At 47.9% G+C, this 12563-nt stretch overlaps 1 protein-coding gene across 1 annotated transcript in view; it reads right to left on the bottom strand.

The window, feature by feature from the left end:
• Positions 1-12295, bottom strand: part of LOC144730834 (mediator of RNA polymerase II transcription subunit 13-like) — an 81551-nt gene extending 69256 nt beyond the window's left edge. Inside the window, 2 exon segments of the mRNA XM_078611609.1 lie at positions 9299-9533; positions 11834-12295. Coding sequence (XP_078467735.1) covers positions 9299-9533; positions 11834-11902 — 304 coding nt within the window. The 5' untranslated portion in view covers positions 11903-12295.
• Between the last annotated feature and the right edge of the window lie 268 nt (positions 12296-12563).

Here is a 12563-nt window from a genome sequence, read left to right as displayed (position 1 = left end):
CGCGAAGGACCATCGTGCTTAATCCACGGTGTTATGCTGTAACAAACACAGCTATAAAGCAAGCGGCAAAACCCAGGTTTGGGTAAAAAATAAATACCTGGAAATTAAGAATTCACCTTGGAGAAGGCCCCGATTTGGGTTTACGAGACAGACATAAAAGAAACCGTTTTCATAGTCCAGGAGATCATTTACGATGAGCCAAGAATGTCTGTGTGTCCCGCTCGTGATGTCACTCCACATCGAACAGCCCCCCTCATTAATAATTATGAACAGGTGACGTCCACCAAACGGACACCCCCCCCCCTGCATGAATACTAATTAGCGGGTGACGTCACTCCAAATGGGGGGGGGGGACGAGGTGCCTCCTCCCCCCCCTCGGCATCAACTGACAACCCTCACTACGTCACGCGACCTCCGTAACGCTATTGAGACATCGAATGAAAAAGGACGTCATGATAAACAAGGGATTATAACCTTTAAATGAAATAAGTCTGTCACCGCGGCCTTACAAATTGCACACGAATGGATGCAATGAATATCACGTCGCGGTCTGCTTTTCACTTGCAAGTTTTACATTTGCTGCAATACTCCCGTCCTTGGACGGGCAAAATGCTAGTTACTACTATAATGAGCCAAGAATGTCTGCGAGTGCCGCGTGTGACGTCACTCCACATGCCCCCCCCCGCCCCGTCATTAATATTTATGAGCGGGTGGATTTTTACAAACACGCCGACGGTTGAGAGGAAAGACATATTTTTTCGCAAATTCGCTTGAAGTTTGACGTTTCTTTATTGAAAGTGACAAAGTGGATTTGGTGTCTTTATTTATTTCTTCAGCACTTGAGACAAAAGGTAAGTCTAATTTATACTTCTACATTATGGTAAAATACATTTCTCCGTGATTTTCCAGATATTGTATCGAATTCCAATTAATTTCCACCTTAGCGACCGAAAGCAGAAGAGAATAAAATATCAGAGCAGTGAATTTGAACAAATTGAAGGTCAGTTATATACAGTGCTACAGTGACATGAAGTCAGGTGTTTTAGGGCATAGTTTTGTGCAAGATTCACTGCCATTAAGTGCTACAGTGAACTGCAGTGAAGTGTTTTAGGACTTCGTTTTGTGCAAGATTCACTGCCATTAAATTTATACAAGATACAATTATACTCTGCTCAATTGTTTCGTAAATATTACAGCTTCCGTCCTAGGACGGGCAAAAGTCTAGTATATAAATAAAAAATCTGTACTTGTGCAAACAATGACAATTTAACGGAGCACGTGGGGTAAAGGTCACTGCATGATTGACAAAGGGTATTTAAAAGCACTGACCAGACAAAATTTCAGACTTGCGAACAATGAATGGTGGCCGTCGGTAGCCGTCGTTGATGGAAGGCGGTGGCAATCACTGTGTTTTTTTAAGTTAAAATCCACAACGCACCAACATTGGGGGGGAAAATGCACTTGCATTCCTGGAATGCATGGATTCAAGACAATCCGATTCGTTTATGCTCAAAGCGCTCCATGCATATGGGTGCGAATGACCAGTGCTTTAAGAAATCACACGAGTGAGCCCAGCATCCTACGTTCACCAAATTAAAGGGTGACCTTTTTTTTTAAGCCCCGTCCAATCCCGTGCGAAGGCACATGGCCCCCTGCCTCTCCCATTATGCCGGGCTTCACGTGAGGTTTAGGAAGAGCAACGCCATCTTACACCACCAGTAGCACCCTCCGTACCCACGATTGGTTACACAGGTAGCCATGTGATTAGACTGACAGAATGGGATTCGCCCGTGGGGCCGGTTTGGGCAACTACATTCCATTGCGCCCGCCCGCCACCCCCCCCTCCTTTAAGCTGCATTCATACAAAGTGTCAGTAATGACCAGCTCCGTTCCAATGTGGACAGACTTGGTATAAAAACAACTGCATCTTGTTTACAGGATGCAAAACGAAAGCCCCAGCGCCATTCTGTATCGCTAAGGAACTTGAGTTCATCGTCTGTCGCTAGGGAACCTCGCTCGTGCACTAAAACAGCCTCGGGGCTTTCGAAAGGGGGGAGGGGGGTAGCCAAAAGAGAGGACACCAATGGAACCAGTTTATCCACCAACAACTGGCCAACTTCAAACCTGCTTACTGGTTGCTAACCGTTTCTGTTGTGAACACACGTTCGGGGAAGGAAAAAAAATGGGCACGCGCACGATTCATTTCACAATGTTTGCGACCTTATCCACCACCGGGCACTCGCCGCGGCTTCGTCGCAGCGGGCAACGCCACGCTCGGGGCAAGCAGCCGAGCCTTGATAGCCGTGCGATCGACGCGTCTGCAAGTCACAATTACACGACACTGTTCAGACCGATCCCCTCGAGATTGTATCATCCGAAATATGACGACGACGATAAAGAAAAAGGGCTCGTCAATGCTGCTTCACTCTTGTAACTCGACCTACATTGGACACTTTTAGATGAGCGTAACTTGCACAACTGCGTTGCCCTAATGATCGTGAGTTGCTCCAAAAAGAGCTTTTCCTTATTATACGACACCAACAGCACAGCTGTAACCAGAGATTTAAAAAAAAGATTCAAGTTATTGCATATTTATTTTTTATTTATGAAATCCTAGAAGGTCCACATATATTCACTGTTTCCCTGCCCGTTTGGCATCTGTATTGTACAGATTGTATAGCCATGACTTCTCACCCCTATACGTCTTCCCTGCACTCCCAAGTCTCCTTCCAAAAGATTCATGACACAATAGGTTTCTCTCGCAAAGCTGACAGAATACCTGCACACAACACATCATTATCCAAACACCATTACATACCCCCCCGCCGCCGCCATCTCCTGACCTCGCTTGCCAACTATCGGGACACCACAAAAAGAAACAAAATTGTTTTACTAATATTAATATCAATTGACGAAGAGCGCTAACTAATAGACCACTTTATACAAAATCACCCCAGACTGATATCCATTTATCTTTAAAGGCCCCATTGTGTGTCTCGCCTAGGGGTAAGGGGCTTTCATCTATCAAGAGATCTGATTAATCCGCACTGCAAATTTACAGAGCCAAAAGCAGAGAAAGGAAACTCTTCCCGATTACATAACCTTACATAAGGAGACGCATGTTCCACACCACACACCGTTACTCAGCGTGCAGACACGTTCGCCTGCTAGGCGCGACGAGTACTAATGACGGCACATTGGAGTACAACTGCACAAACACACGGAACCTTGAAGCAAGAGAGCTAAACCGGGGATTGCTGGTCCATTTATTACTGGGTTTATGCTGGATACCGAGACTGTACAGCACACCGACCGATTGCCGAACCAATGCTTCAGAGCTGCGTTGGGTCACGAGGCTTATTTGACCATACTTCACCACGCTGGTCAATGAAAAGCTGACGAACGTGGGGGGGGGGGCAAAGAACTAGAATGGATTTTGCCGCTAAGCCCTTAATAGTCGAGAGGAAAAAAGTGACGTGCTTATTACTAAAATGCATTTTTTGAACTACAAGAATCAACTGAATGGATGGATCAGTAGCCAAACGCACGTGTCATGTGCAGTACCATCGCTTGCGGACCCATCCGCTAATCCAGCACAAGAACACCACATTAAAAACAGGTTCTTTATTTGGCAACAAGGACCACCAAGGTGAAGGATGCACACTGAAGTCGCCCCCCCCCCTCTCTTCCGCGTCTTTCGATCCCCCCCCCAACCCCCAACGTGAAACGCGCAAGCTTCCGTTTCCCCGCACAATTCATGACCAGAATGAGCACTCTTAAACCCGCTTTTTTTACTTTCAATAAACAAAACCGGGAGTCGTCGCTGCTCAAGATTCAAAACGACTAATCGGTTCTAAATAATTACACATGCAAGAGCCGGTGGCCGCATCTATTTATCATACAAACAATTCTGCTCGCTCCTGTGCCCTGTTTGGCAACCAATCGGGCATGGCTTCGCGCCACGGCTCGAAAAGCACGTGTACTGGAAGACACCATTGTAGTAAACAAGTTTAGTGGGTGGGGGGGTCGGTCGTTAGTTTAATAAAGCTCCAGGAAACGCATCGAATCAATGACTTGCTTTAGCTCCCGAAGACTATGGGGTTACTGCTCCCAGATGATCAAGGATTAAAAAAAAGTGACATAACGTAACAAGAGAGTGGGGCGGGCGGTGGCAACCCGATAACGTGACACAGCATTTGATGATTGTTGGTGGGAGTCGAGGGAGGGGAGTGGGGAGGGAGGAGTGGGGAGGGAGGGAAAAAGCCCGCGAGGATGTAGCGTGCACGCTCATTTATCACAGCCCATCAAGCGGCGCGTACGATCCATCAGGTGAGAAGAAGTCCGCTTCTCACAACACACACACAAAGGAGCTGCTGTAGGTCAACATGTGAAGGGTGTAGATTTTCTATTTCTTTTAACACACCACACACGAGCTCTCAAAACCTCAAAAAAGCCAAATTCTTTCCACGACGTGAACTTGTCGAAGCACTTCCATTGCCACCGGGAAGGCAGTTCAATAAAATCCATGGCCTTCTACCAGAGAATGCACGACTCAACTCGGGGCAGGAAACAACATTGTGCTTGCATTAAAGTCACGTGCTACAGTAGCTCTTGTCTGTAAGGCAACCTTCACACCATATTGTTAACAATCCACATGCGTCCTTGTCAGTAATGTACCGTTCCTGATAGAGTAAACAACTATAGCTCTTATCCAGAGGTGCATTTGACAGACCCTAAGTGTGTGTTGACTCGCACCTCAAGTCATTTGCTATCCATTAAGCATTACCCACACGTGGTGTTGTTATAGAGGACGAAGGCGTCGTCACACCGACACAGAACCCTCATCAGTGAGTGCAGCAGTAGCAGCTGCTACTGCTGCTGCAGCCACGGCGATGCCACAACACACATTTGTGGTGTCGCTACAAAGACTGTGGCGCGCAAGAGAGCGTCCGAGGCGCGTGCAGTGAATTGGCCTAAGCAGCACTAAAGCAAACCAGGAAGTATTTTGGTGAATGTTCACATACTATTGGCTTATCGGTATTATCAGCCACGTTATCCTACAGTTGATCATCCACTCTACCTGCCCAGCGTGTGTCCATGGTTCACAATTGCTATAGACAAATCCAGCGCATCCCATATCTCAGCTACTTGGTGCATCACACAGCAGGTCAGCCACTACAAAAGCAAGCGGTGCATGCAAGTGACCAAACACAAACTACCACCGCAGCAAGAAAAAAAAGCCACACAGCTTGCCCTTGGGGAGTACACAGCTAGTTCAGGGTGGGGGGTGGGGGGGGAGGTGGTGATTGTGCTGGGCTGAGCAAAGGCGGGAGGAATCCAGCAGCCGAGAACAAGCAGACCAAACCGCGGATCACATTTCCTTGGCGAGCGTCAGTCAACTGACTTGCCTGCTGCTGCCTGCCCTCGCTCACCCTCCTCCATCTTACTCCAGAGGCGGGCCTGGCACCATTGGCTGTCCAGCTGACCGGGCCGTGCGTCCCGACTACCCCGTCTAGCTCTGGATAGACTGGGTGTGAAAACATAGCAGCCCATTGTCCGTACAGTTGAAAGGGCCCGCGGGCTCTTTTGGATGTCTTTATAGAGTAGGATGTCTGGATTAAAAGTCTGGCTGGCTGGTGAAGCTGGCAACAGGTCTGGCAGTGGCACAAAGTGAGGACTTTTCAACTAAACGGGCCAACCTGTTGGCCTTTCTTTTAAGTGTTAATTACTTAATTGGTGACAGATTGCTCAGATAAGAGTTTCACGCTAGACACTTATCACTATGTGTGTGTATATATAGATGGTCCCTATGACTAGGATACTACTGAAACTAGATTTCTTAGTTTCAGGGATTTCTGTTTTACCCTAAGAATAGTGACATTGCTTTAGTCTTGACTCGGAGCCTCGGGGAATAACCATGCACCAGAAAGCTCTAAAAGATGCCTTGTAGCCTAGTTCTCTGAACCATGAAGATTATCACCGAACCCTAAAGGTACCTTGTGGTCTAGTTCGACTTGCCTTGGACATTAACACGGAACCCTAAAAGTAGTTAAGGAGCTTTTATCGCCTTTAGTTAAAACGGCACTTATTTTATAAGGAAAAAAAGACCAAAGTGGCAATGCAGAATCCTCTTTCAAACTGTTGTGACAAGATAATGCTTGCCTGGATAAATAATATATGGCATTGTCATAATAAGGTCTAGTTTTTGTGCACTTAAATTGTCACTTTATGCATATATGTACTGTACATCTGCTATGCATGATATTTTCTCATTCATAAACATAATGTAAATGTGAAATAAAAAAGCAAGTTCACTATTTTCAAGGTCACACACTCCTGCCTTTGCTCGTTGACCTGTTAAACTTAAGCACTGCACGTTAAGTTAGCCCCTCAACATTTACAACTTGCTCAACCTCCGATTAGCACGGTTGGCTACAAACAGTGCGAAAGAAGTTCAACATACAGAGTTGAACAATGCAATCCAGTCAATAGTCATAGTATGGAAACATTGAGTATATGTAAAGAAGAGGGGACCCTTAGCAACCTGTACATATTAATTGATTAGAAGGACACTTTCAACAGTTGACTGCGAGCACCAAAAAGTAACAAATCGAGTGGAGGGTGTAATCCAATAAACTCAAACGTCACTTATCCAGAAATTGCGTATCGAGTGGCACCCCTCCCCCTACAGCACATGCCTTTGACTGGCAACAAATGCAAGTTAGTCTTGATGCATAACACGCACTACGCCCCTTGCGTAGTGGATTTGTGTATTGAAATAATAAAAATGTTCATCCCATCGGTCCTGTGGACTTTTCTTAAGCGGCCAGCAGCAGATGACTTCCTTGGTCTCATCGATAGCGGGGCTTGCCCGATGCCATGTGGGCAAGAGCCCTCCCCCCCCCAACAGACACCGTGGTGCCTCCTCAAAGCAAAACGTCACGACCACGCACAAGTTTACCGTAAGCCGTTGTGGTGGTGAATTGCGTGTAATTCAGGAGAATAAAGAGGGTCATTTTTTTGTTTTCACCAAGTAAAATTAACAATACATTGGCGATTCATTGGCTTTTGACGCACCAACGTTGTTGGTTCACTCTTTTTTCAGCCGCGTTCGTTTCGGCAGGCAAATCTGGATGGACCAGCTTTTACATTCTCAATCCCCATTAGCAAAGTGCAGCCGGTTAAACCAACGCTGTAGGGATGCCTACTATTTTTATCTTCATGCGATAAAAAAACACCATTGTTGGATTCAAAATCCCAAAACACTATACAGTATGTTAACAAGATGGTAGTGTGACCAACCCTCTTGATGGTATAGAAACATGGACCACACACAGGTAAAACAATTCCCATGAAGGAAATATGGTAACCACAGCAATGAAGTTCCTGCAGAATATTCTGCAAACACGGTCTTCAAGAACATCTCGCAAATAAAGAGACATTAGCAGAAGTTGCTTTAGTTCAGGGCAAGATAATAAGAGGTGAGACTGTGGATGTGGTCAGAACAAACTTGTTATATTATGAAACAAAGTGCTTTGAAAAACAGGAAGTGAGAGAACAAATCAGAGGGAGAACAGACCAAAGAAGGGTGGATTCTGTGAAGACCTGAAGTGACATGGAAATTACATTGGTCATCCTCGCAGAGGGATTTGGCTAAACCATCTAACAAAAGACATTTACTGCATAGCACCGCTTTCAGATGCGCTTCTGCGGCCATCTGGAACGCTCTTCCTTCTGACATTAGGAAGCCACCGGAGCCATGCACTTTTAATCATTTAGATTGAAAACTAATTTCTTTAGAAGTGCTCCGAGTTTAGTTTGTTGTCCTTCCCCAGCACCTCCGATTAGCAGTTAGCTACGCAAGGTGCGAAAGAAGTTCAACATAAATAGGAACTAGGAGAATGAAAACAAATATGAACAGTTGAAAGCTAAAAATTCAACCCAATGGCAGATGGAGTAATTAAGTTGAAAAATAAATCCATCACACCCATGCATAACATTTTGTACAATTTTAATTTACTGCACCGAATGAGTCCCATGGTATGCAAAGGCTTTTGCCAAAATGAGCTTAATGCTGTTTGTTTTCACTCGCCACACTGCTGATGACACTCCAAAAGTCGAACCAGGTCTATTTTTTTCCCATTTAAATAAAAAAAACAAATATGGACGGTGGAAAACTCTGATTCAGAAAGCTCGGCATGATAACAATTATTGAAATTTGTATACAGTGAAACACAGATGTTTAGTGTATACTTTTTACGTGTGGACGTATCGGTGAGTGTCTGTGAGATGCACGCAACACCAGTTTATGAGCACCTGTATCCATCGGTCAAGGCGCCAGTCAGAGTAATGTACTGGCCAGGTTGTTTAGCGGTATGTTTATCTATCAGTTCGTCCATGTGTCGTCCCGTGTCAGTTTGTCATGCCATTTTGCCTTTATCAGTTTACGGGTGTGCGATGTGCACGGATGCCTCAATGTGAGACTGTGTGCACAAGCCGCTCTCTCTCTCTCAATCTGTGTGTCCAAATACATATGTCAGTCTTCTTGGCATATATATATTCCTCTCTAAATACTGCATCTGACAGTGTCAGTTAGGTTTGCATGTCCCGGCATGTGTCAGTATGTGAATCTGCTTTTCTCTACAGCTGTGTGAGGGATTTTGGGATGTCATTACGAGTTCACCCAGGTGACAGCAGAATAACTGTTTTTTACGTGCCTCTTTATCTGTATGCATATATAAGCCTGCTTTGTGCCAACACTTTTGCACCTCTGTAGTTATCATTGTGTGTTATTACATGTGCGTCTGTGTGAGCACACAGTACTTCATTTGACAAGTCAGAATGTGCCCCTTATAGCTTCTGAAAGTACTGTATGAATGTATCCTATTTCAGTTAGCGTAAATATTTCGAAGAAAATGCTTCGACTTGAGGATACCTTTTTTTTCTTACTTCTAAATTCGTAATTTAATACATTTGTTGAAATAAATATGTTCAGTTTACTTCATGCGAACGGTTCTCGCACTTGTCAATGCCAGTTCACCTGTGCATTCAATCTGTTCGAGGCTGTCTGTCCAATGATAATCGCACTCCCTCGGCGAGCACAGAGCAGTCAGATAGGTCATCGTAGATGAATGTGCGCAGATAGACACCGAGGTGGTGTGTGCACTGCAAGGGGTGCAATAGGTGTGCATTGGATTGTGTACTTGTGAACGCATGCACGTGCACACGAGGTACTCTGGGATAGATCGACTCGCATGGCTCGCCATCTGGACAAGGGCTACGAGCCCTGTGCATTCACCTCTAAGTTCAGGATGAATGACGTCCCCGAGGTTGGGCTGATCACCCCACCAGTAAACCCACAGCTCCTTGAGGCCCGGACTGCCATTGCGGCGCCACACGGCCAGGAGGTTGGTCTGCAGCGAGCGCACGAAGCTGTGCAGGATGGGGTCTTCCTGCGCGGGCGCAGCAATCACAGGCCCCGAGGCCCCAAGGCCACAGGTGTACCTACGCCATTTGATGCCGGTCAGGTCAGCCTGTAAGGTGGTGGTTGGGGTGGGTGGTACAAGTTGGGAGGGAGAGGGAGGGGGGAAAGGCAACACTGAAAATCATGCAGACTCACGCATAGGACACAAGGCATGTGAACCATACAGAAGTGCAGATGAGAATTCCTTCATCCACCACGTGCGAGTGCCTGTGTGTGTGCGTGGTAAATGCATTTCTACACGAACGCAGACTGACATGAGCAGCAGGACACATGCGTGTGCTGCACACTGTACATAGATGCATGTCGGCATTCATATTAAACCGTCACTGAAAAACTTAAGGTGAAAGAATGCAAACTTGCCAATGCTGCTACGTAGACACGTGTAGAAATGAGAACATCATCATAGATGTATGAACCAACAATATCAACATGTGCACGTACGGTGCACACGTGCAGGAATGCACAACACACGTAGGTAGCCAAACGTGTACACATCTTGGTTGGTAAAAGTGCACGCACGTCAGATGACGTGCACTTTGCACATTCGCGTATAGGTACACGGGTACATACACAGAAGACACGCCAACACATACGTATACCTATCCATGTAAACGAGTGCACGACCGGGGGTACTTCTACACCTCTGATTAGCACGGTTGGCGACGTACGGTGCGAAATAAGTTCAAACACGCATTACGTACGAACGACGGATGAAGCTACTGTACTCACGGACACCATTAAGAGACTTGAACACTCACAACAGGAGCACACAGGGCCACTCATTCACACTCTCCACACGTGAATACACACATGCACTGTGAGCACATCACATCCCATGCATATTCAAATGCACATATGTACGCTCAAGACACAAGCACTGGCAGACATTACCTAGACAGTACATCCACGCGCACTCGTTTAAGTCTGGCGAAGACTCGGGCAAGCGAGTTTTGTGTTGAGAATACACAAATGCGCGCGTGTACATGCGAACATAACTAACGTAAGAACACGCATGTGCAACCCACGGCTTGTGTACACCAATGACGTGTGCTGCTGTCACACCGACACTTCTGCACACCACAGGACACCAGGCAAAGATAGTCGATAATTGGTAGATGGCACGTACGCGTACCCACAGCACTTCGTTTGCAAACACGACCACAAGACTGGGGCCGCCGTAGTAACGAAGTATAAAAGGGCCGATACAATCCCCGAAATAATAAGTCGGAGTTAGGATAGTTGGAATGGATTGTGACGCTCTGCATGTACGCGAGTTTTATTCTCGGAAGTATTAAATTAAAAGTATGGAAACCAAATAGTCGAGCATATTTGCAATTTGTCATTTTAGCTCTGCTTTGTAACTCCATAGTTGTAATCAATGATTTGACCAATCTGGTCGCTTTTTGATAGGCAAAGTCTTTAAATATCATGGCAACTTTACACGAAAGTTCCATTCATACTGGATCACCTTTACTCGAGTTATCGTGTCTCCCCGCCGTTTCAGACAAATGGCCAGACGAAGTGAACCGATGCACAAAAGCTCTAAACCATTGACGGAGAGCTTTCACGAAACACAAAACTAAAACTGCGATAGTTTTAAATGCAGGAGGAGTGGATTTGGAGAGAGTTGGGTACGGGGGGAGGGCCGGCCGTGGGCCACCCTCTCCGGCCTGTGGCGAGACGAGGCCCTCTCATCGGTTTCGAGGCGGTAGGGCCTACACGTCCCGCGGGGAGGCCTCAACGGCAAGGCGGCAGCTCATCCAGGCAAGAGCGGGGAGGTCGTAGGGGGGGGGGGTGAGAATCCCCGAGAAAAACAACGCGAACCCTCACGAGCGAGCTCCACCTCGCCGGGGGGTTTGATAGATGGGTGGGGGATAAAACCACCACCCCCACTGAGTAAAGCCTCGCACGACGGAGCGAACGTCGCAACAATAGGTGTTAAAAAAAAGATGTTAACGCACAAAAATTAACATAATGATGACGATAATAAAATAAATTATCACTCGCAAGAAAATGGCCGCTGTAATGATTCTAGAAGCGGGGCGGTAATTCTAGCGGCGCGGACTCTCCCGCCGTCCGTCCGTCTCTCTCGTCTACCGCCGTCCTTCGACGTCGTTGTCGTCTCTCTCTCTCTACCACCACCCCCACCCCACCACCACCACCAAAACCTTCCCCTCCCCGCCGCTTCTCCGTCCTGCGGCGTTCTCTGAGCTCCGAGCTCGCTCGGCGGCGGCGGCGGCTCTGCGCGTGTGGGCACGGCGCTCGCTCGTTCGCTCGCCCGGGTGGCTTCGCTCGCCTTGTCGCTCTCCTCTCTCGCTCGCTCGCTCACGGCCGCCCCGGCTCGCTTACCAGGGAGAAGAGGTTGGAGTGGCAGTCTTCCAAACTGGCGCCGTTTGCCACCCAGCTTGCGGCGGTCATGCTCCGTGCATGACTCTGGGCCCCGCGGCAGGAATTCTTGGTTCTCCTCGCTTTTAGCAGTCCACCAGTCTTTACCGCCAACAACCAACCACCACCGCCGCTGCTGCTACTAGTTAGTACTTACTGGTTTACTACTACTACGGCTGTGTGTTTATTCGACAAGCGAAAGGTTTAGCACGGACGGGTAATAAAAAAAAGAGAGAGGCGAGATCAATTTCCTCTCAACTCCGCCGCCACCGCCGCCGCCGTTTTGATGGCGACTCGCTGTGGTCACCCTCGCGAGTCGCCGTCGCTATTCGCGTGAGAGCGAACGAGCGCGCGAGAGAGACGCGGGGGGATCGGTGGTGAAGGCGCCTGGCGCGGCCGTCCCTGCCACAGCGCCCACGACTCGCGCTGTAATGGCGACAATAATGAGGCGGGCCCCTCCCCCCCATCCCCCCCCTCCCCCTCGTAGCCCCTCCCCCCCCTCAACCAACCCTCCAGAACCCCCGCCCCCTCATCCCCCGGCACACCCCCTCCCCCGTCCCCCGCATGCCGAAGTCTCCTCCCCTTCAGCTCCTGTGTCCGCGCGCCGCTATTGGCGGGTTCGTAGTCGCGTGACGGCTGAGGGGGCACGCGAGCAGCCTTGTGGGGGTGGGGGGGGCTAAAAAGGGGGGTGGTT

This window comes from Lampetra planeri, chromosome 37 (assembly GCF_965212315.1).
Source record: "Lampetra planeri chromosome 37, kcLamPlan1.2.h2, whole genome shotgun sequence".
NCBI lineage: Eukaryota > Metazoa > Chordata > Hyperoartia > Petromyzontiformes > Petromyzontidae > Lampetra > Lampetra planeri.
Note: the sequence above shows the minus strand (reverse complement) of the source record. Positions and strands in the feature narration are given on the sequence as shown.